The sequence below is a fragment of the Melozone crissalis genome, unplaced genomic scaffold, assembly GCF_028551555.1.
Source record: "Melozone crissalis strain CALT ecotype California unplaced genomic scaffold, PUWL_Pcris_2 ptg000042l_1, whole genome shotgun sequence".
Taxonomy (NCBI): Eukaryota; Metazoa; Chordata; class Aves; order Passeriformes; family Passerellidae; genus Melozone; species Melozone crissalis.
The window spans coordinates 39,802,827-39,828,724 of record NW_026535820.1 but is presented as its reverse complement, the minus strand read 5'-3'; the positions used below and the strand labels follow the sequence as shown (position 1 = coordinate 39,828,724).

At 39.7% G+C, this 25,898-nt stretch overlaps 1 protein-coding gene across 3 annotated transcripts in view; it reads right to left on the bottom strand.

The window, feature by feature from the left end:
* The window catches only part of COBL (cordon-bleu WH2 repeat protein), a 155,768-nt gene that overhangs the window by 1,842 nt on the left and 128,028 nt on the right, over positions 1 to 25,898 (bottom strand). For 2 of the 3 annotated variants that reach the window (XM_054284699.1, XM_054284701.1), the window contains 5 exons: positions 24,053 to 24,365; positions 11,438 to 11,541; positions 8,173 to 10,181; positions 7,440 to 7,559; positions 4,926 to 5,180 (listed from right to left, as the gene is read on the bottom strand). In XM_054284699.1, the coding sequence (XP_054140674.1) occupies positions 4,926 to 5,180; positions 7,440 to 7,559; positions 8,173 to 10,181; positions 11,438 to 11,541; positions 24,053 to 24,365 (2,801 nt within the window). The remainder of the gene's footprint in view (positions 1 to 4,925; positions 5,181 to 7,439; positions 7,560 to 8,172; positions 10,182 to 11,437; positions 11,542 to 24,052; positions 24,366 to 25,898) is intronic. The other variant, XM_054284700.1, reaches the window with a different exon arrangement.

Here is a 25,898-nt window from a genome sequence, read left to right as displayed (position 1 = left end):
AAATTCAAAGTTACTGAGCTTTGATTCTATCAGAGAGATATACATTAAGGTCACCACAAAAGCTGAACAGGAATAATGCATTTGATCAAGTCTAAACTTTTCATTTTGACCCTTACTCTTAAGGAAAAAAATAGGTCATGGTATAAATTATTAGCAAGGTGAAGAGTTCAAATTATGTTTTATCTTCCAACTCAAACAGAGTAACAGCATGCAAATGCCTGCCTCTCACTGTGCATGGGAACTAGAATCACTTTATAAGCTCATTTGACTACCTGTATATCAAGCTTGGTCAACCTTATCATTGGGCCTCCTGCCTCATTTCCAGCACACCAAAGCATACATCAACTTTGGCTTTGAGTCTGTAATTTCTTTCATTGCACCCACAGATACTGATAATGAGAAGCAGTATTTGTTCATTCACAATTATACTTCTCTGCTTATGTGAGAAGAATAGTCCACGGCTTGACATAAAGGTATGGAACTAGGCCATGCTTCCTAGAAGACACTCAACATGACATAATTCCGATTGATTTTTACTTGTTGACAACCAACTCCAAATTATCCCAGAGAACACAGGGACTCCTTGCAATTGGTGCAGTAATTATCTTACCTGGCTCCTTTGACTGCCAACAGAATGATACACTGCACGTATCAAGAGCTGAGTGACCTAATGCTGATGCCAAACATCACCATGAATGCTTGTGGGAATTGTGATGGAGCCAAATTAGTTTTTAAAAATCTCAGTGAACAAACAGAAAAGGCTACTTCGGTGCAACTCCAATCTTTATTGGAAAATACATGGAATCTGCAGAATCTCCCTTGCACATACCATTAAAAGTGGTCTGAAGCAATCACTTTACCAAGAGCAACAGCCTATTCTTCAGAGATATAATTTGCTTTCCCCACCACGTTCAGACAAATTCCTCTGCAATATTTCTACCAAATCTCTGAGTACAGAGAGTTATGGCATATAAGCTAAAGCAACTTTTATAGCTTCCCTTTGTTGAGTAAGATTTTTAATCCTGCATGGACTTGTGCTGCAACTATACCTACAGCTAGACATCTAATGGGTTATTTGCATGTGTAGTTATGGTTTTTATCCACAAATAGTCATGGTAAATCCCAAGGCAAGTTACATAAGCAGAAAAATACACATCCATTGATATAGAGAATTTCAGACATCTAGCTGCATTATTTTGCACTTTCTGAGATGGCAAATAGGAATTTGAAAACTGCACATAGAGATCTTAACTATATGATACTGCTTGACACAATTTAAGGAAAACACTAGTTCACTTTTAAAATCAGAACGTTAAATGGTACAGCTCTATGACCTGAGTTTTGTCCACCAGAATTAGCCAAAATTTGGTCTCAGATGAGCTGTTTACTTCCTAGATCAGCTGATTCTCCTTTGCTTGTGGGGCAGATCCCATGGCTGGGACAGCCTTCTTGCTAGTGAGACATGTTCATTTCTCATAAGTAACCACCAAAGGCACCAGGGAACCCATCCTGGTTGGGGCTTTACTTGATGCCACCTCCCTGACTTGCTGTTGTACTTTGGATGTGTTGAATACCTGTCAGGTTCCTTGACAGATCATTTTAAAAAGTCTTTTCTTCACTTTTTAAAATGATCTGTCAAGGAACCTGACAGGTCACTTCCTTGCACACTGTCAGGTCTTCTCCAGATTGGTAAATTCATCCCATTCCTGTAATATATCCATGTCTCCCTTTCTTTTGGGTAGGATCTGTAGTGTAACTGCTTTCTGGCAGGTCTCTGAACTGCCCTGCACTAGGGATGAACCACTTGACTGAGCAGGCTCAAATGGGCTTGGCATCGGCAAGAATTTTCCTTCAGGAGTCTGTGGACAGCAAGAGCGCAATTGAAAGCTATTTCTTCAAAACAAAGAGTGATTTATTTGTCCAAACAGGCACAGCACTCCAAAAAACGGATTAAGGAAGAGAGAGGACAGCTATGCAAATACTATCTTACCTATACTTGGCATTTCCCTCAAGCATCTATTTCTGCTCTGGTTTCTTTTGGCTGACCCAATTAGAGACTGTGCTGTGCAGACCCTGACTCTCAGCTAAGCAAGGTCAGCCTGCAGCAACTTCTCTCCTCATTTCCTGCACAGTGAAGTTTTTAACCTTAAAGTTCATGACTTTAGCAAACAGCTGTGTAATCAGGGGAGGAGTGGAGGAGCTGCCTTTTCACAGATAATACTTGAGCTCAAATGTTTGTTGGGATGCTCCTTATCTAGGTAATTGGTTGCTTTTTACATTTGCTTCCCATGACAGCTATGTTTGATCTACTTCCATTGCAACTAACCCCACATAAATAAGCACCGAGTCACGCATAATTATGCAACACAGATTCTTCCCAGCTCTCTACAATATTAGCTAAATAAACGACTTTGCTGTCAGCAACACAGATTTTTCCCAGTTCTTCACAATATTAGCTAAATGAATGACTTTGCTGTTAGAAGTCTTTGTCCCAGAAGACTTTGAGAAGACAATGGAAGAGAAACAGATGCCATTACTGAACTGAACTACCTACTCTGCTGCCTAGTTGCTGCAACCAAAATCTTCCAGGAAGCAAAGCCAAAAACAGTGCCGTGCTCCCATCTCCAAATCACACCATCATAGAACTTTGACAGAGGAGGCAAAACAAAGAAAAAATTTGCTTCAGCCCTGGCACAAAGCAACCTGTCAGCCACTGCCTACAAAAAACTCAGTGTTCCTTAGACACGGGTAAAGGAAGAAAACCTTGATATTCAGCTATTATGTGTTCACGGTCCTCTATGGGTTCAACTTTTGCTCTCACCAAGTTGTCCAATTGCAGGGAAGGATCAGAATTTGGCTCACCATATAATGCATACTAGAAGAGATACTAAAACACACTGGATAGAAAGCTTTTTCAGAAATCTGACAATATTTTTACTTTAATCAGTCATCAAGGGCATGAGATCTCAGACGTCAAAGTGTCATGATGACTTTGGCACACATAAGACTAGCTTGCATATCCAGTATCTGGAAGGACAGCACAGCAATAAGAAAATCATACTCTGTTTTGGACAAAACACTGCTCTCTTTTATTTTCATAAGAGACCTATATAATGAAATGTACTCTTCTGTTGTTTCAATGTCAAAAGTAGCAAAAATTATTCTGTCTTGGAAATGAGACAAGACAGGCACAGTATTTAGCAGAATACATCAGTCTATCTGGTGTACTTTCATGACCTGCACTGGTTATCTAAGTGTTATGAAATAAATCCCCAAAGATATGATAAAGACTTGTTTTCATGAGTAGAGCTATGGATTCCCTCAGAGACTTCTGCAAGAGCAATGCAGTTGGAAGAACAAGAAATTTGGAAGTATCTAGAAAAAAACTGCACGAAGTGCCCTTCAATGTCCAAGTCCCATTTTTTTCTGTCAATTGGTCAAGTGGGGAAATAAAGGCCTGACTCTTCATAATTTTTAGTCTTAGAATCACAGAATTTCTCAGATTGGATGGGACCCATAAAGATCACTGAGTCCAACTCCCTGCTCCTCCCAGGAATGCCTAAAACTAAACCATATGACTAGGAGCATCATCCAGCTGCTCCTTGACCTCTGTCAGGCTGGTGCTGTGACCAGTTCCCTGGGAAACCTTTTCCAGTGCCCAACCACCCTCTGGGGGAAGAACCTTTTCCTGAAGAAACTTCCCCTGACACAGCTGCATTCCATTCCCTTGGGATCTATTGCTGGCCACCACAGAGAAAAGTCCGTGCCTGCCCCTCAGCTGCCCTCCTCAAGGAAAGCACTGACTGCAATGATGTTGCTCCTCAGCCTTCTCCAAGTTGAACAAACCAAGTGTGAACTCAGCTGCTCCTCATAATTGTATGCATAACATAGATGTAATTTTTCACATGAAAAATTAACTGCACATCCAGGTTCCTGATGTAATCAGATCATGCTGACGTAAATTTCCCTGAAACACGACTTTGTTTTGTGCCATTTGTCTGATTCTGTGGAATTTCTGGTTTATCAGAAACTGGATTTTTGTTTTGACAACTTCTGAATATTAAAATTTGAGTGCATTTTAAAATTATTTAAATGAGGAAAAGTAAGGAAAATTAAAGTCTATTTACACATTTATGGTTGGTAACAGCTAACTCATGTGTTGGGAAAACTGCTTTTCTACATTCCTTTAAGTCCCTGGATCAAAGTCTACTCTTGGATACTGCAGTGCAATATTGGGATGCCTCCACTCAGGACAATTGATCTGCTTCTCTTTCCCAAGAAACACAGTATAACTTGAGATTGGGAAGAACAAAATTTGATCAAAGAGATAAGTAAAGTTACTCCAAAAATCACACACAGGCAGCTGAGCATTTAGTCATCTGGGAGCTGACCAATTCACATCTAACCACAAAAGTGAAACACACACAATTCAATTAATAAAGTTCAGGCAGACATTAAATTGACCTCACAGTTTCACTGACAGCTCTCAGCACATGTGATCAAGGTTTAAGTGCTGGGAATCAACGTCTAGGAGAAGTTAGCAGAGAATATTTATTTATAAATTTGCTTCAGGGTCTCATATCTGATCTTTCTTAGGCTCACCTTGTCTAAAGGACATCCAGTATTATCCCAGATAATACAGAATGAAAAGATCATGAAAATGAAATTATAGTCATGCTCTTGATGGTCTCTTTAATAAAACACATTGTCTGTTCACATGGTTGCATATATGCATGGGTGTGTTTCATTAGCTGTTCAAAGGTTTCAAATATATTCCTGATCTTTGATTCAGTCAGAGGAAATAGTGCATGTACCTCCTTCTGATAGAAGAAAGAAATGTCTGCCTAGAACAGCTTAACAATAGTTCTGAAAACACAGCAAGCATAGGTTGCTTCATCCACTGTAAAATACAAAAGTGCATTTACCTTTCTTAACTTTGCTGCTCCGGCACCAGAGCGGATGGCCTCCAACAGGGCTTGCCTTGCCTCCATTGGATTACCTGAAGCTGTGGTAAAGGATTTAGGAGCTGCTGCTGCTGACAGCTGCATGGGAGGTGGTGGTGGTGGCTGGGCAGGGGCAGGTGGGACATACAGCTGCTCTTCCTGAAGGTCTTCTGCCTTCTGCAAGGACCGCTCTGCGTCCCTCAAACGCTGCAGCTCTTGGGAGGCCAATGAGGAGATCTGCTCATCATGCAGTTGAAAGAAGGGGGTTAATATCAAGCATGGCTAAACTGTAATTATTTGACATTAGATTCACTTTCAGTACCCTGATTTCACTTTTCTTGGATGATGTAAAACTCATAGTACTTTTGTTTGCTCATGGGGTTGAACATCTGTTACTACTCACTCACATCACTCAGCTGGGCTGATTACCAGCATCGAGGACTTGGCATTGAATCTGTCTCAGAAACTCAATCTTTATTTACTGTGAGCTTCAGCATCCTGTAACTCTTCTTGGCATGTAAGGTAAGAGAGAAAGCTGGACTTGGTATTAATTTGGAAACAACCACAAGGGTTTTGGAATCAGGAAGATATATTAAGGCTGCAGTAGCCACCCAGGAATATGATTACTTTTTGCAGTCTGGGCTGCACAGAAATAATCTCAGATGACAGGGAAGCTCTTCCAGATCTGAGCTCTCAGACATAGCTTCACTGAAAAAAAAGCCATTAAACCTAAAGTTTCCAGCCATACTTAAAAAAAAAAAAAAATACCAGAAAGAGCTACGTGAAAGCACTGAGGACAAAATCAATTGATAATTCTTCCAAGTGTATTTCTATGGAATTTCAGAAACTAAAATTTCTGCACAAATTACCAGCTTGGAAACTCATCCTACTTTAAATGCATGCAAGCAAAGAAGACAGTCTTCCAGACTAAGTCAGCTTTTCCATCAACTGTGTCAAGAGATATTTTTTCCATTAATACTGGTAACAATCATGATGAATTGTTAGTAATTACAATGATTCAGCAATTATTAAGAAATTCAGTACTATGGGCCAAATAGGTTTCCAAGCAGATCCATTATAATTCATTTCTCAGACAAACTGCAGCACAGCTTCTGTGGTGAAAAATTAAAGGGGTCATCTCCCCTAAAATAATCCACAGAGAGTTCCTGTATTATATTCCTTCCCTATATATATATATATATACACACAATGTATATATGAGCATCATGTCATGTTAGATAAAAGGCAAACATTTGAAACAACCTGAAAAGGACACCACATCTGTACCGTGCCCTGTACACACACAAACACACTGATTTAACTAGTGCAGGTGACATGGTGTGAAAAAGCATATGGTTTCTAGGTGACTTCCTTTAAAATCATGGCAAAAACTTCTCTGCCAGAGGAAAGTATTCAAAAAACTCTCAGTGATGACTTCATTGTCAGAGCCTCTTTTACACAAATTGCTATTTATTCCTAATTAATGCAGAATGCAGTTAAGTACGTGTGAAGATTGCTGCTGCTTAGCACATCCCGCTCAGAGGCTCAGAGGAAGCTGTGCCCTACCTGCAGCAAGGGCAGTAGGATATTTGAGGGGTGAAGTAATTTCCTAACACAGGCAAGAGAATTTTTCTATCTCATGCCAGCTATCTGGATATGTGCTAATGAACTGAGTCATTGCACGAGGGAAAGGGGAACCTCCTTGCCAAGGACACATCTTTGGCCAGATTAGTCAACTGAGTGAAAACTAAGGCTAGAACAATGCAGGTTTTGGCTATTAGGAATAAGAGATGCTTTAATGGTTAGATAATCTTTCAGAGAGAAGGAATCATCCTGCTGTGGTGAATGTTGATGAAACATCAATATCAATTACTTGCATACAACTTGCACTATGTTAGCAGATACACAGCACGTATGAAGAAGCCCTAGTGTGTTTTCAGGAAGATGGGATTGGATACATAGAGTCGGTAATGCAAATATACAAATCCAACTGCAAACTCCTAAACTACAGCTTCTCTGTGCAGAGAAGCTGTGGATGCTCCATCCCTGTTGGTATTTAAGGGCTGGTTGGATGGGGCCTTGAGCATTGTGGTCTAATGGGAGAAGTCCCTGCCCAAGGCAGAGGGGTTGGAACTAGATAATGCTTAAATCCTGTCCAACCAAAACCATTCTAGAAAAAGATTCCACCTAAATGTGAAAATGATGAACATTTGATGTCTTCTATGTACATTCCCTGTAATTGGTTTGGATTTCTACATGCTTCTTTGTAAGCTAAAAGCACACTATTTGAAAGACCTTTAAATTTTATAGCAGAGAATAGGGTTGAACCTGCTGTGCTGTCTGCCTAAGTAAGATCTGGTCTTCTGTCATATGGTTGGCCCCTCAATTTCTGTCTTTGCAGCACAATGCTTAATTTGTGGGATATTTGGGTTTATTCAAAACACTCAGAAGGAATAGAATGGCCTTCAAAGATCACTTACCATCCTGATTCCTTACCTTTTTTAGCTTTGAGGTGCCACTGTGGCCTCTAATTGCTGCTAGTAGGGCTGAGCGCTCATTCTCTGGCTCAGTGTATGAGGGTTTCCTGTGATTGCCATTTAATGCGCCATTTGAAACCTAGAATATGAAGGGAATAAACCTCACATTGTTATTAGGTATTTACTTAGAGATATCTTGGAAACACTTTTTGGCAATTGTACCAGAATGCAAACTATGAAGACTAATCAGTTTGTCTTTTTTTGGGCCTGCTTGTAAAACCTTATTCACACTGCACAGTAAGGGTATGTGTAGACAGTAATGCTGTACTTGGAGATGCAGTCCATATCCCCTGAGCACGAAGTCAGTGGCATATTATTAAACCCTAGTAAAACAAAATGCAATTTTCTTTCACTGCAGATATTTACAAGTTTCTCCATGCTGTGTGTTCCTGTTTTTACATAACACACTGAAATGAGGGTTTGGCTCTTAGACTAACCTCAATTACCTCCCCTTTATCTGTGTCTATGCCCCCTCTGCCTACCCAGCTAGTGCAACAGCCATGATGTTGCATAATATACAGGATGTGCAGAATAAGCAGCAGCTTGGTCTGCACTTTGCCATTATAAATTTTTCAAATGCCTTGCGTTCTCCGGCTCACCAGCAGCTGTACAAGTTTCCAAACCTCTGGTGTCTGACAGGGTGAATACAGGGCTCTGCAGTCTGATCAGGTTAAAAAAGGTTTCCACGTTACCTTTCTGAGTTTCTCCTTTCCCCCTGCTGTTTGAATGGCTTCCATTAGGGCACTGTGCAATGATGTGTCTTTTGGAACTGGCTTTTGGATGACAGGTTTGAACTTCTTCTTTGGTCCGAAAATATTGGTCTGCACATTAATATCCAGTTCACCAACAGTATTAACATCTGAATCATCAGGTTTCTCCTCCTGTTCTGACTCTGCATTTGCTGCTGCACCATTTAGCTCAGGTGAAGCTTTAAGTGAACCAACATGTACACCATTAGTGGGACGCCATTTAGTGACTCGTAAAGACGAGCTGAAAGAGGATGGGGCTCCTTGGAGATCAGGAGGCTTGAGGGATGAGGCTGAATTAGTATGGGTCAAAGTCTCACACTTCTGGTCAAACACAGTCTTTTTCTCTGCTACACTTTGCTTACTGTTTAAACCATGATCATCTTCTGCACTGTTGTTATCCTTTGAAGAGGATTTAGTAAGTGGGACACTGGCATTCTTTTTATAGAAACTCACAGGAGTTGCTTGATTTGGTGCCCTGATATTAACTACTTTGTTTTCCACGCCAGAATTATCACCAGGTGTAAACCTGTGGGATGCTTTCTGACTGCAAGCAAAAATACTTGAAAGGGTTTCTCTTGTTTCTGCTAATTCTGTTTCCACAGGGCTATATTTGGCCACAATAATACATCTTTTCGGTGAAACTTCTGCTTCATTCTTAACCTCTCCTGCCCCTTGTTTGTTTTCATCTTTCTCATTATATTCCACAGTGTCAGATTTAAAGGTAGTTGCATTGATGTGTCTTGCAATGGCAGAGGCAACATACTGGCTTGAAGTTCTCCTGTGTGGCTTCACGAACGGGAGTTCCAGCTTGTCCTTACTAACAGCTGGGGCTGCTAATGGTGTTACCTGGGGCTGGGTAACTGAAAGAGGTGGTTTGGTCCTCTCATTCTCAGATTGTCTTTCAGCTACCTGGGTAGTAACAGTTTGTGGTGCTGCAGGTTTTGGAGCTGAAAGACAGACAGGTTTGTGTTCATGTTTTATAGTAAAGGGCTTAGAGTTTGTGGTGACTGCTGACTTTTTAGGAAAATGCTCAGCAGAGTCATCACTTTGCTTTTCCATAGAACTTGACCTCCAGAATGCCTTCACTCTCCCAATATGAATTTCCTCACTTTCATCAGGAGAAAAACCTTGTACAAGCTTACTGACACTGGTGTTTGGGCCTATAAGATTGCCCAGTTCATCTATCTTAATGGCACCAGTGGAGACTGAAACTCCTCTATCAAAATGTCTTACTTCGGGTTTGGGAGGGACAACTTTAAACGTTGTCATGCCCATTTTAGGTTCGTAGCTTGATCCTGAATTCTGGGCACGCTGACACCATGTGGGTGCTGATGGGACTTCTATTTCTGTTTTTTTTGCAGGTGGCCATTTGATTTCTAACTCTGATTTACTTTTTTTCAGAGATCTCTCCCTGCTACTACATTCATTAACTGGACTTAGCTTCTCTTTTGCTGTACTGATATCTACCATGGCTTTGGAGTGAGATGGACTCAGCTTGGATTTACATTCCTCAGACTTCACACCATGTTTAGGAGAGGATTCCAGTCTTAAGTTCTTTTCATTTCTTTTTTCAAAGGAGGATGTGAGAGATTCAAACATATCTCTCCTCTGTTCCACAGGCAAGTGAATGAATTCATTTTCAGATTGTTGCTGATATATTAGGTCCTTGTATACAGCTCCACCATCTGTGTGTCCCTTGTCAAAGGAGCCTGCATTGTTGTTTTTATTTGTGAAGTTTCTTGCATTAACAGAGTCCACTGAGATGTTCTGTGAAACCTTAATCTCCACCTCTTGATTTTCATATGAGTTAGAGGTGGTAATTTCTGGACCATCATCTATGATTGTTACTGGAACAGAAATGGAAACATCTTGGGCGGCCTCAGCTTTTCTTATATGTGGGTTCAAGGCTTCACTGGTGTAGTCAGAGTCAGAGTTACTGACACCATCCACTGCTGCAAAATACACATACAATGTTATATATAGGCAGTATTTAGGCAATATGACTATAAATTACACAAACAGCCAGTACAAATTTAAGCAAACCATGTATTTTAGTTACACATTAAGTAACTGACTTTTTTTTATGCTTGCATTACAAAAATGGGGACGTCTGGGTCCTTCTTGTTGTCGGGTTGCTGATTAGGATCGGCAAAATATTCCTGCAGCTCTGCTTCAGCCAGTGGGAAACACACAAATGCAGCTGAAAGCAGAATTTCATCTATTGTTCATACCTTATCTTTGACTAACTTATCTAAGTGATAAACATTTCACCACATGACTCCAAAGTAGAAACATTTCTAAGAAACAGCAAGCGACTCCAAATTATATTTCACAGACCTGGTTTGTAATAACAGCCCAGCTAAAGGATTTCCTTGAACAAGCAAATAAAAAAAAAAAAAAGAAAAACCAGTACTTTTAGTTTTTTCTCCATTCTTCTCACCCTTTATCACCAGTGACTCCAGCAGCCTCATTGTGCAATAGGGCTATATATCCTCTCAAATTTGCTGGTATAAATCAAAGGTTACAACACAAGCTAAGGAATGGCTGTGTCTGAGAACTCACACGAAATCAAATCAGACTCAATTCCATCACAGAAGTATTAAAATGAAGATGGGAAGTTAAAAAAAAACCAATGTCATTTGTTGACAAACCAATAATAGAGAAGTTGGTTTTTTTTTTCACAGTAGGAAAAAGAGGAGCTCACTATGACATTTTATCTCTTCCCACTGTTTCATGTTTTCCAATTTTAACTTTTAAATGTGCCTGTTAACATAGAGGAGACACTGGGTACAAAAATGTTCCATCCTTTTCCACTTCACAATGACAAAATAAAGACAGAGGGATTCTTCACTAAACACAGAGCTAAATTCACAACTGAAAAGTCACTAAAGTCAGTGAAATTATACTAAATTTGGCCTATAAAATGTGTCCACTGACTGCTGTTCATCTCTTTTTGGTAGAAGACATTGAAATACAACAACAATCAGACATGCAGTTTGAAAAATATTCAGTGGGAGCCTATAAAGGGTGTCTGCTCCTAAAGCAAAGGAGCCACTTTGGGAGGACCACATTCTACCTCACACTCCTGAGTTGTTCCCTTTGATCTCAGTGAGGAACATACAGGATGCCTCAAGAGTACAGCTTGATTCTGCATCCACTGGCTGTGTCCCTGTCTTTGGCACTTCAGAGGTAACACACACTTTCCTACCTTCTAAATCTTCATCCAGGTCAGCCAAAGTCTGGTGGAGCTGTGCTGTAATGAATATATCTTCACTCTCATGCTTAGCCAAAGCTGTTGCTTCATCTTGCCTGCTAAAGGAAAGAGAAGAAAATCACTGAGTGTCTCCCCTTTCTTTCACTTTGCAGTGTTGCTGTGAAACCCACTATAATTTCAGCCCTTTTGCTCCCATTGGGGTTCTCAGACTCATTCCCCAAAGTATGAAAAATGTGTAGCCTTACACATGAACCATTGTACTGACACATCCACATCTAGGAAAGATCTCGGTGGGGCTTGAGCAAACCCAGTGTGCTGGTAATCAAAAGATTACGATTAATAAAGCCTGCAAAGAAATGGTCTGGCTTCAGTGTGAAGTACACATTTCAGCTGGACTGCAGAAACACAGAATATGCCAGGACAAAGGTTTTTCACATCCATACAATTTTAAGGCAGACCACTAACAATCCTGTGCACCCGCTGTAACAATATATGTGCACCTTAATTAAATAAAAATTGCATGGTAATGAAAAATAAGTACACTCAAAGTACTGTTAGACAATCACTCTGCATCTTGAGGTGTGGGAGGGAGTGAAAGCAGTTTCTAATGAAACATCAAGGGACCCGATTTTGCCAGAAAACTGATGAAGCTGTACAATGACCTAAGACAAGTCTGAAATCAGAATGAATGCCAAGTGTTGATTTGGCTTATTAAAAGAAGAGAAGAAAAAGAAAATGAAACAAAATAAATCCTAAAAACACCCCTCAAAATTATAAAAAGATAAAACAACAACAAACCAAACAAAAAACACCTCTATGGCAACCTGGTACACAACAGTTCTCATTTTTATTAGAGGAAAATCTTGATCAGCAGATCATTTTTATCCAAATCATCAAAACTAGAATTTCACATTGAACAACTTATTTCTTTCAGTTACCTCACCCAAATTTAAGATGTTGTGGTCTGTGACACTGTATCTATGTTTTTTCCTTGTGATTAATCTATTGAAAAAGTCACTTTCCATTCCAGCCACACTTAAACTAACTCTAACTGGGTGAAGCAGATTTGCCCTTTTCAAGATCATACCCTTAATTGCACAGATACAGTAACACGACAGATTTTTTTTTTTGTTAGTTTACCAAACACTACCTGAAAAATGCCATTTTTCTTCTTCCCTTTAAAATAGTAATCTGAATAAAAATGCAGGCATGTTTCCTGACATTGATTTAAATTTCGTCCAACAATGTAGCATAATTTTTCGTTACTTTGTTGTTTGATTTTTTCCTTGCTCATGCCAGGAGCAACTGAAAGGACACGTTGAAGCATCAGGTATTTGATTTTATTTTACTTCATTATTTATTTAGCATTCACTTCTCCTTTACGTCTTTTGTAGTAGTCCTGCAGCCTGATCCTTCTGCTTTTACCTAAAACGCCTTGCACTTACAAAGCTGACGTTGCGTATGCAGTATCAATGAAAACAACAACATACACCTCCAAGGAAGCCTTCCAAAACTGTCCTGCATACGTTGTTGCGTATCTGAATACACAGATGGGATTAATTCAAGACAACAAGGCTTGATTTATGACTAAGAGGTTTCCTAAACTCTAATCAAAGACAGAAATCAGTATTGGTTGTTTTAAATACAGATGAGGATACAGGGTGCGCTGCGACTGGAATAAAATTTCTTCTGACATCTGCCACTGACCTGAGCTTTGACAGGCCCTGAACATCCCCACAAGCCAGTGTGATCTTATGATGCTCAGGCTCAGCATCCACACTGCAAGATTCATGGTGAACTGAGTTTTCCCCCTGATGGATTGCGAGGATGGTGGAGCAAATCAGTTAAAGTCTCCAGCGCAGGCACCTGGCACTGTAGGACTGCAGTCCCTCTGTACCCTGAGGCACGCACACACACACACACACACACAAAGATTTACGCTTCTTGCAGCATTTGAACGGGGAGAGAAGACTGGCAAACAAAACTCCCAATGTGAAGATGGCAGAAAGAAGGAACTAACTGAATTTTGTATTGTTCTTGCAGTGGGAAGTTTCGTAAAATGCATCAAAAATACTCTACTCTGAGTGCATTTTAAAACAATTTATTTTCAAACTCAGAGAGAGCATTTACAATTGGGAGAACCATTCAAACTGTGCACCAGCTAAGCAACAAGTCTATCCATCATGGAAAGCAAATATCACTTACTTCTTTACAAAGCTGGTTTTGCAGAATAGTTGCACACAGCTGGAGGCAAGTAAGTGACACACACTGAGACTCATTCTCTGACCTACTGTGGAGAAGGTGTTTCCAAAACCCTGGAAGAAAAATCTGTAAACTCATGAGACCTAATTTCATGAAGACTATGCCAGCTCATCACTCTTTTGCTACCTGATTATATTTCCCTGTCTATTGCCTGACTCCTTTACAACGCAGCCAAAATCTGTATTACTAAGGTTGTCTGTGCTGGAATTTCTACAGGAAAAATAGGCTTGAGAATTTTATGGGAAATTTGTCTAAAAAAACATATTTGGGATGGGAATAAGCATTCCTGGGCTTCAAACATGGAGCACAGGTCCATTGTACTGCATCGACCAGTTCTTTTCTCATGTCTATCAGTGGGAATCTTTCAATTTTCATAGAAAAGTGATCCTCTCTTGCTGGGCACAACAGTCAGCAGTGGTCTCTTTCATTATCCCCTGAGCACTTGTGCAGTGACGACACATAATTTGCCTCTCAATCTCTGCTTCAATCTCTTTGCTTAGACAACTAGGATAATATTATCCAATTCACAGCATTTTTCTGAAGGAAAGAGAATAATGCAATGAAAATGAAAGGATTCTTATTTGCTGCTACAGAGGGAGCTTCAGAAAAAGCAGATATTTTCTTTTGCGTTTCTAAATCTCTAAAAAAGAGCTACTGTTCGATGCATCTCCAAACTCACCTACAAAGCAAGCCAGAAGGTACAGATTAATCACAAGGGCTTTTCTGAAAATTCTTACCACTGGGAATTTAGAATGGGCTATGTGTTTTGTGAGGTGAAGGTCTGGTAGTTTCCAGTAGCTCACATGACTTACAGAAGTGCCTAAGAAGACTCTTTCTCACAGGAAAAGGAAAACAAAAGGGCCTCAATTTTTTTTTTTTTTTCCATAGCCTTCTTCCCTTCTACACTTTTCTTTTGTTGACAGCTGTTCTGGCCAGAAGCCAAGAAAAATATTACTTATTCCGATACCATGTTTTACATTCTGGATAAACATTACCAGTGGTATTTTCTCATACATGCTTTTTTTTTTTTTTTTTTTTTTTTGACTTAGGGAAGAACTTGATAACCTTTACGCTGCCTTCCTGGTTAAAATATGAGGTGCTAAAAATACAGCACTGGTGAGCATTTAGCCCAAGCTCGAAATGGCAAATGTGCACAGTTCCTGGAAGCCTGCACACATATTACTTATGCAGATTAGCAGAGATTTGTGCAAGAGCACAGAACGAAGCAAAGTGACTACTAAACTACAGCATTTAATGTTCCACTGAGCTCAGGCTACAACGCCTAATTACTCCTTGGCAGTCATTTGCGCAGTTGGAGACAAAATGAAACTTACAGCAGCATTTTACCAAATTAGTGCCATGAGAGACATACATTTACGAGAAGGTTAACATTCTAAGAGAGAACTTTCTCTGGTAAAACTAGCTGGAAATGCTGCATGAAAATAAACCCAGACTTGTGGTAAGACAAGGGATTTGCAATGAGAAAAGCTGCCATTTTCTTATAGTCAAAGCAGGTTTACCTGTGGGTCCCTAAATGATAAATCTGACCCAAATTAGATCAGTCATCATTCTTGTATGTCAGTCATCATGTATGGCACCAGAGGTAGAGACCACACCTCCCACCATACCTGCTTAAGGACAACACAGACCTATGTAAACTGTAGAGATGGGAGGGAGGAAGACATTCAAGTACCCAAATGCAGATACTTGATGCCATTTTAAATGCTGTAGGATATTCAAGGCATCTGTCTGGGGCTCTTAGACTTAATGTGGAAGGCAGGGAAATTTGTGTCCTACCTGAAGGACACAGGTAAGAAGAAGCCTAGTAGCAGACATGTCTCAGGTTAACTGAATGTGATTTGCAATCTCACTCATTTTGCACAGTATTTGCTGCACTGAGAGAATTGAGAACATGGTTCCCATGAACCTGTTACTAGGTGGGGGGGGAGGACAGAGCCATTGCAAATAAGTCAAATCCATACAGGTGCACTGGGCGGTAGGACATGCAGGGATGTAGTGACAACAGTGAGGTACATTGAGAGCATTCAGCTTCTCACATGAGCCTTGGGCAGATAAGAGGGACTGACCTACATGGAAAACTGACATGGTTCCTTCAGTTCCAAAGACTGGGCTTTGGAACATTCCGGCTCCCCTCCCAGGGACAGCCGTCCCAGTCTGCTACTGGATAATTACATTAATCCATCTTTATTTATCCAAATTTGTCCTCTTTAAAATGAATCCATGATAGTCACCTCTTACACAAATGCTGCAAAGAGAAATGCTTCTACCTTGTGTATATATAAAGGTGGGTGTTAAAGAAGAGACTGAAGGATTTCAAGCTGTAGGAAGTATGGCTGAAGCTTTTAGAAAACAACTTGGTATTCAATCTGGCCAGAAAGATGACATTAAGTAAACTCAGGGTTTTTATATATTCATTTTTGTGAGTGATGCGGCAAAGTACTCTTCAAAAGTGGAGGTAACTGCTTTCTGGATAAATCAATTGTTTCCACAGTCTTAGAGACCATTTCTCCATTCTTTCTATTTCTTAGGCTAGGTAACTTTTTTCCATTTCTATTCAAGGAAGTAATATAACTGCAGCAGGAGAGCAGATGGAGTAAGTGCTGGACACTGTAGTCACCTAACCTGACTCTAGCCATGACCTGAGCACTGATATTTTCCTTTTCTACTGCCTCCTGTGAACTTGAGAATGATTTTTTAACCAAAGCCTGTTAAAATTTAAAAGTTGTAGATTGAACAATTCAGGACTGGTTAGATAGCAAAGTCATCACTTGTGTTTGATGCAAGATTTCTGAAATTGGCAGGCAACTAGGAAAGGGAAAAAGCACATGGTCATGTTCTGTTGAATACCAGATAATTTTCTTTTTTACATTCTTGGACAGGCAATAAAAAAAAAAAGCTGCACATAGTTTTGAGCGCAAGGTACAGGTACAACTTCCTTTCCATTTTTAGTTTTGTTCTGTTTCTAGTTCTGTGGGACTACATCAAACAAAGGTCTCTACACTGCATTTATATCTGTGCTGAATAAAAGTCATCAGAGACTGAATTTAACTATTTTTTAATCCTGTAATACAGAGGTCCAGTAGTGTCTTCAGATGTGCTGCCACCCAATTAACAATAAGAGCTTGAAAACAGAGGTGAGGAGGAAAATGAAGCAATTTTTCAAAGGCAACTGGGTTTATGGTCCTTTTACAATTTTCCTCCACAGTTACTGGTCAAGAATCTAAACAGAAAGCAAATGAATATGTTTTTGCATAGTATCATTTTGTGTTCTAATGCTAGCAATCTCCAATTTGGTACATGCCAGGGTGATTTAAGCTTCCAGAGTACCCGACATATGTCAGTTCCAGGTCCTCTGCATAAGCAGCAGCTTGGAGTTGCTGTAATGCGGATCTGCCCCCACTCCCCCTCCTCTGGCAACAGCTTCTCCACAGGAAAGCCCGTAGGCACACAGAATTGCCAGGAATAGTCAGGAAAGGGGGCTAGCATGATTTAGATCTTAATACAGTCACATCACCTGTTTAACATTGCAAGTTAAAAGACGGCACAGTCAAATAACTTATCTTGATTTACACAGGAAAATAGAAACAGAAAAGGACCAGAGCCTTCCTCTCCTGTAAGCCAACACCAGGCCTTCAGCAAACCAAACTGCTCTCTAATATTTAAAATATTCTACAGCTCCAAAGCATACAGTGTTTTTCCAGTGGACAAGTTTAACAGAAAGGCTAATCAGTATTCTTGCCCTAGAATGACTGTGAGTATCTATTACTTAACCATAATATCCATCATATCTTTCCTCCATGAAGATCTGCCAGCAAAAAAGTGCACAAAAGTTTCCAAATTTTAAGAGTTTTCTGGAACAAGGGGGAAAGGAAAGCCAGAGATAAGGAAGGAAAACTATGTAAGAAGCAGAGGCTTGCAAATCTGTCAGACATCTGGGTCTTAATTAAATAATTTTTCTTCCCTGAGGTTCTCCCTGTCACTTTAACCCTTTCTCTACTTTCCTACTCACTGAAACTATTTTTAAAAAAGTAAAACAGACCTACCCAGTTAAAATAAAACCTATCCTACAGAGAAAAAACAGAACTAAACTTTCTCCTGTTTCTCAGAGACAGTTACAAGTAATTATACAGAATGTGTTTGCGCACAGAGGTATATATAATACATACATACACTGCTATTTTTCACTGCAGTTTTTCCTCTTCCCTTCCTGCCTTCTGCCACTCACTATTTTTATTTCTTCTGACCAGCTTCCATGCTGAATTCTCTCCAGCTACTGACTTCTCCTTCTGTCCTGTCCTTCCCAAGCAGAACACAAAACTCTGCAACATTTGAATGTGAATGGGCTGGAAATTAAGCAGAACAGGTTCACCCACCCCTATCGTTTCAAGCTTTTGTTTTAAACTAACTCATCAAACCCCAAACAGTTTAGTAGCAAACAGCAAGCACTTCTCAGGTTGGTAACTAAGAGGACTGTCCTCCCAGCAGCTTCAGCTACCCTGACCAGAGCCAAAGGTAACAAATTCTTCCAAGAGAAAGGGAGGAAATGGGATTATCTCTGTCCAGACCCACAGCACGAACTGATCTCTGGAGGGTTCCCGTTCCCCCACCCCCACCCCATGTCCTCCACTAGCTGTATGTGAAAAAATATTACTCTCTCATGGCTACTGAAGCAGACACTCAAGAGAGGGAAAAATCCCTTTCAGACTTTTAGAAGGTATTTTGTCTTTTTGCCACACACAAGCCTGTATTTATTTATATCTGTATAACTACAAAGTTCCCTTCATATTTTAAAATACTTTTATTGGACATTTCAATACATTTAAAATATTTTCAGGATAAAAAACATGTCTGGTATTTTAAAATGTTTTTCCTTCTCTGAGACAGGACAGCAGAACCAGTCTTAGGAGTGACCTCCTTTAAAACACTGATTTCAGTTGCTTTTAAAGTTGAGAAACTACATACCTCTGTGAGGTGACAGTCCACATGACAATTTATATCCACATGACGATTCATGCTCATAATCATACTACTACCTTATTTTAATCAAAATGGTTAAATTTCTTTCAAGAACAGAGTTTTCAGGAAGAGGAGAGCTGCATTCTGATACATGAAATTCTATTTAATCCTCAGCCCTCTGAAAAAAGCAGTGGTCCTGGCATGGTCTGTGTGTTCACTACTCTGCCTTGACTCTCTGCCCATCAGCTCTCCTTCCCTAAAACAGGAAAATGCCACCTCCTCATATCACATGAGCACTGTGCAGAGAAATGAATTAAAGCCTGCATAGTATGTGAATACCAGTGCAATGAGTAACATAAAGAGAGCCAAAGGAAATTAAGTAGTAATTAATTAATTCCAGAAGAGAATTTGAACTAAGTGAACAGCGGCATATCTGTCTTTTTAACTGAGTGCTGAAACTTAGAAAGAAAATAAAATTGAGTCCCATCCCTGTAACCAGAGACGTTATCATACTGCACAAAAGGGGGGGAATTGACGTTAAAAGGGAAGAATCTAAGATTACACACAGAGCCTCTATATTCAAGTTACCTAACTTTGAGCACATGAACTAGCATTCCTAATAATATTATTTTAACATATTTTTTAACGTGTAATTATTTATAAAGCTCCAGACAGTAGGTGTGTATATGCTTTATAGGCGTGTAAAATTGTCTGATCCCTGCCCCTAGGAGCTTGCGTGATGACACCACACATGGGATGGGAAAAGAGGGGGTATGGGAGGACAGGGTTGCAACACTGTGAGATCATGAGATGTACTTACTGCTACATAAGCAACATTTCAGCTTCTCTGTGGTTTTCTTGTTACTCATTTAACACTATATATTAAAATTTGGTGAACAGATACATAACACAAAGACATCAACCGTAAGAAAGGATATGAATAAAGAGAACTATGTAGTACAATGTTCAGACTCAGCAGTTAATATTAAAACATTCACAGGCAAACGTTGCATGTAGTCAATTATTTATATGGGTTTAGCCCTTGGCACCTCCAGCTGAGGTCTGGATTCTGCTCCACCGGGCACTGTACAAATGTATCGTGAGATATGATAGCTGTGTTAGGGTTTTTGCTGTAAAAAACCAGTCAGTGTAAGAAGGGGATCTCACAGGCAGGGAGACCAAGATGGTTTAACAGGTTAGAGGCAGAGCTAAGAGTAGGACTAGAGTGCTTTGACATTTGTTTTGATATTCTAATTGCTAATTAGTATGTATATTTGGATTATGATTGCTTGAACAAGAATCCCCAAACCTAGCCAAACAAAAAGGAGTGCATTTGCAAGTTGCTACCATGAACAGCAAATTAAAACCATAGAGGAAAGACCCCAGCTTGGAAACCCTGGAATCCATCTACATTCTTTTAGAAATTTCTGTTTCTGTGCTCTGGGAACTGAAGTAGATTAGAGCTCTGCTGTGCTGTTGTATTTGTTTGTGCAAAGCCCGTGGTTGGTGTAATTTCTGACCTGGCCACAATCTTACCCTGCCATGTGCAGACAAACATATCCCAGGTCAGAGACTGTACCCTTAAATGCTCACTAGTTTCCTCACCTTCAGCAGCAGATGAAAACCCTGCTGTGATTTTCTAATGCTATCAGACATTACAGCCACACAGAGACCACCTAGAACATCCAGTAAACAACTCCAGAAACCCTAAGAAAAATTAATTTAAAGCAAAACATACAACTAATTGGAGGAAGCCACATAGCAAAATATTCTTGATCTCCTGGAGCACAGGCTAACTCTTTGGAGCAAACCTAGATGAGAACTGTGGACTTGATTCTGCTCTTCATTGCACTTCTTCACAATGGATGGGCAAAATACTACCTGGACGTTTTTTATGGCCCTTCACACTCCAAATATTCTTTGCTTCCACTTTAAGGGTACTTTTCACAATCTACCAGAGTACAAAACTATTTAGGACATAGCATTATTAATTCTTAGGAATTTTTTTCACTGGCTGAAAAGCCCAATTTTTGGTCAGGTTTACAATTTAAAATGGCAACCAAATGTTTCCATTGTTCGTATTAACCTTTTTTTCCCAAGCCTTAGCCAAACTAGTCACTAAATAAAATTTCTGGCTCCAGTAGAGCTCGGACTCAAGGAGAACTCAGTCTTACTGCTGCTAACCCCTACTACATTATAGTATCAACACATTGTTCCAATTTCTTCATTCTTATCTTCCTTTTAGAATTAAGTTTAGATCACCAGGGTACAAAGTAGAAGATAGAAAGGAATGGGTAAACTCTGTGTAAAATTTTCCTTTATATTTTGCAGCTTATGAAATGCACTTAAAACTCTGTATAGCTTGGTATCTGTTGTTCACACAAAGTGCATTTTGACTTGTCTGGGGATTCATGAGGCTGGTTTGGTCCTGAAAGTAGCCCATTCATCAAAGAGCTATGTAGAATTTCTGAGTTCTCAACACATTTTACTAGTGAGGTAGCAGTTGTTCTGACAGTGAAAATGAAAATTGATGTTCTCCAAATTTGTCTGTACTCAAAATTGTACTAAGAATAGATTTATGTCTGATTAAAACAAGAATTTCATGCAAATAGTTTTAAAAAACACCTTTTCCCCTTTCCTCTACACTTAGGAAGTGGTTTTTAAAAACCTAGCAGCTTGACTTCAAAAGGATTTAGAGGAGCACAATTTTCAAAGCTGCTTTGTTTACAAAGATAGGTTATGAGTGGAATTGGATTTACCTTCAAATATTACTGGCATATTCCAAGCATAATATTTTAAAGGATATAACTCTCAGCTTCACAGTTGTGTCAAAGTGGTTGCTGACATAAGACTAAAACACATCACAAATGTTAAATTTTTGCTATATTGCTAAGCTGATCTGGAGCAATTTTGCTGTCTCAGAACCAAAAAAATAAATAGTATTTATGAAAAATAACTGCATGCCCCAAACAACAACCTATTTCAGCCCCAAACCTCTGTTTTCCAGTTACAGATATATTAGATAAATACAGAATATTTAGCATTATAAAATCACAGAAAAAAAAAACCAAAAAAGAAAGTTGGAAGCCTAGCCCAATCTCTTGCTCCAAGCAGGGCTAACTCCAAAGCCAGAACATGCTGCCCAAGGCTTCACCAGGCTGACATCTGAGAATCTCCGGACATGGAGATTCCTCAACTTCTCTGGGGAACCTCTTCCACTGCTTAACCATTCCCATTTTGAGGAATTCCCTCATATTGATTTTTTATTACCTTTAGAGAAGCTGGTGACAGTTGCTTCTTGTCCTTTCACACTGCAAGCCTGAGAAGCCTGATAGTTTTCCTTCTGTTAGGGAAAGACTGCAACCAAGGTCCCTCCTTACCAACATTGCTTTCCCACTGTGAGCAGCCATTCCCCTCACACCTCGTGTGCTCCAGTGCCCCAGCTCTCTCAGTGGCTCTCCACTGGACCCTCTCCAGTTTTCCAGTCTCTCTCTTGAACTGGGGCCCTGCAGACAGGACACTGCAGCACTGGCCTCTCAGCACCTTCCTGACTGCAATGGGCAGTGCATCACACCACACTTCCACCTTCCACTCCTTTGGCTCAGCAACACCCCTGCACCCAAGTCCTGATGGACAGCTTCTCTGTGAACTCGTTTCAAATAGTAAAAATTATGTGGGTTTGTGGGGCAAGGGCAAATCTAAATGTCACGGACAGAATATGTATCTTTGGCTGAGGTGAAAGATGGAGGGAATACTGACTTTCAAGAGGGAGTGTGTCACAATGACCTGTGGTTAATCCTTCATTTGATTAAAAAAACAGAAAAAGTTTCCCCCAAATTGTAGCTGATTAGTATTGTTATTACACGGTTTTGCTTTGATGTCTTTGGTCAACAAAATGCTGACTTCCTCCTCCGCCACTGAACACGCATGTGTGTTTTTCAAACCACTTTAGATCCTGCATTTTGAAGAAAGTTGGGATAGCCTATTTACCTCAAAAGGACCAATCTAAGTCTACTGAAATTAATGGGTTGCTTTTTTGGATCAGGTCTGGAATGTTAATTGCAGTTACTATACCAGCCTATCTAATCCTTCCAATAGAAACTACATCAGGACCTAAGACACTGCAAAAGGAAAAATCACAAGGATAATGTATTCTGGAGCAAGTATCTAAGTGAGGCTTGACCTTGTCCCCATTGATACTGATGGATAAAGAAAAACCCCAAAATCATTCCAGTAGGTTAAATACTGACTTTGATCTAATTTATCCCTATGTTATCACCCACTGCATGATCCAAGATGAAGTTCTCACTCAGAAATGTGTGGATGGAAATAACTAGGTCATGATACATGCTTTCATGAAGAGGGTACAGATTAGCAGCTGAATGGAGAGAGACCAGAAAGCACAGACTTTGTGTCAACTGAGAATTCAGAGGAATTTCTGGCCCCTGTCCCATGACTCTGCAGCATCACACAGAGCGGATCCCTGTCAGTATTACCAGGCCACCCTCCTTGCTGGAGACACAGCTTCCTATTTGGCCAGCTTGTATTTGCAAAGTCCTATAAATTTCGGGTTCCCTTTGCAGCTCTGCCACCGACTATGTGAGTTTTGGCAAACAAACAGTGTCAGAGTCATTTGTGCTTGAAGGCAGTTTCTAGTTAAACTCCAGGTTCTTGTATTTTCTTGCAAAAACTACGGAAAAATGTTTGTTTATGGTAAAAAAAAAAAAAAAAAAGGAAAAGAAAAGGAAATATGTTGTAAAGACCCCCACCCCAAAGTATAACAACAGTGGAGGTTAGCATTAGGTGAACAGATTTTTATATACACATATAAATATATATGTGTCGATATATATATATAAAAATATATATGTGTGTGTGTGTCTGTGTATATATATACATACATATATATATATATATATATATGTATGCAAATATTTCCAAACCAATCCCCAAAGTTCACTGCATACAGTCCTTTTCCACCTGGCTTTCAGTGGCTTGAATTTTCCATTATATGACCTGCATGTCACTTTTCCGGATCAATATATGGTAACATTTTTTAAAAACTTCAGGTGCTATCAGAAGCAAAAAATAAACCAAACTGCAACAGAATTATTCCATATTCCTTGAAGAAATCAACTTTGGAGGGCAGCGGTCTTTTGCAAGAAATGTAACTGCAAGTTCAAACAAAAAAGTGACCTTTGCCTGTTGCTACAAGTATGTCTCTCGAGGGGATTTGGCAGTGAGCTTTTCACTGGGAGGAGTCACTTGGCATTGGTACTGGTTTATGAAAGAGCAGAAGAAAGTATAAGTTGGTTTTCCTAAATGAGTCCCTAGCAGGAGGACAAGCGCTGGTGGCAAGCAAATGTTTACCTCGTTGGAGCACGGTCAGGTCCCACGCTGTCGCTGTAAGCGTCCTGCACGGGGCCCGTCCCTGTGCCACACGCTGCATCTGCCTCAGCTGGCTCCGTGTAGCCATTGACCAGCCTCATGTCCCTCAGCCTCATACTGTCACTCTGTGACTCCAGGGACACAATGTCAGACGGGGAGCTCACGACGCCCGAGTCCTCCGTGGTGTCCTCTGATGCAAAGCAGCTGCTTTCTGACGCTGTTTCTTCCACCTCCGATAGCTCCAGAACCGTGTCATCCACTACATAAACATTATCATGTGTAGACAGCAGGCTCTCTAAATGAAATACAGCAAGGAAAGTTAGCTGGAAGTCATCAGTACATAAATCAGAGAGCGGTCCCTTTGCAATTGGAAAAACCCACATGAAATGCATTAGAAATGTGAGGGAGGGTGTTCACTATTTGTATATAAGATAAAGATGATTTGAAAAGTGACAAAAATTATGTCCTTTGCTTTTAGAGATGTGGTTTGTTATGCTGGTCCTCTGGGGTTTGGGACTTATAACTTCCAAAGCAAATCAATTTCCTTAATTCTCTGAAGAAATAATTTTCCAGGGACAGTTTCTTGAGGAATTAGACTGAAGTTTAAACAACACGGTTCAAGAAATCTCTCCTGTTACTCCTCATGGCAACATAATCTCATTATTTCTCTTCTATTCTATACCAAATGGATAACATTTCCAATAAGAAGTCTGTGTACAGGTAAAAATGGGCAGCATTTATTTCCCAGTCAGGACACTTAATTGGTAAACTAGACCTACTGCTGGCCCAGTGGGTGTCACTGATTTTATCACCCTTCAATTTTTCTATTTTTCAAAGCATACAAAATCTCCTAATAAGTGTACAGAAAAGTAGACAGTACTATACTTAAAATATAAACTTTTCCAATGCTTAGTTATTTATAAAGAAGATCAAGGGATATGTCCTTTGCATGTTTAATTCTATTAAAAGCTGCAAATTTTGAGAGGAGATTCAACACAGTATAATTTCTTGTACCCTGCTTCAGTTTGGTTTCTATGAGCTACCCCTTTTTGTGTTTTTTGGTAAAAATACAATTCTAATTTCTATTAAGAAATGCACTCAATTTCATCCTGCAATTATGCCACTAAAGGAGAGCTCCCAACCAGGTCAATAATTTCAGTGACTGAAATTACTGAGTGACGAAACAGAATCAAGCCCAAACACACTTCTCCTGATCAAAAGGAATCAATAAAGACTAATCTAAATGTTTAATTTGGAATTATAAGTGTGCTCCATTCTCTTCTTGAACCTCAGTAAGCAACAGGAAGATTAAACAACAGTTTATGGTCTGATCTTCCAGACACTTGTGGTGGATGTTAATTACATGAGAAGTCCCAGGTCTGCAAGCGTGACTAAGATTAAACATACACTTCACTGTATTTTAGGCTTGGAATTAACAACTTTTTGGAGAACATATGAAGCTATAGCTCAACAAAAATGATCAACAGAAAGAAATACTTCTGAATTCTGCTGTATACACAAAAGTATTTTTTTCAAGTCAGAGAACTGAAAACAACTTTGTCAAAGAACGTCACAGAATTAATTTTGTCAGGCTATAGCTTAGCAGTGAAGCTTTAAGTAAAACCAGAATAAAAATCAAGCCAAAATTCTCCTTGACTGAGGTTACAAGATGCCATTAAGTACTGAAATTGATTTCCGACAGTAGAAGCAATAAAATTCAGAGGGTTACAAATCATGATTAAACTTTTAAGTGCTGTCAAGAATTGATATTAATGATGGAAGATGATCCAAAAACTATATTGCAACTTTGGAAGCAATGTTATTTGAT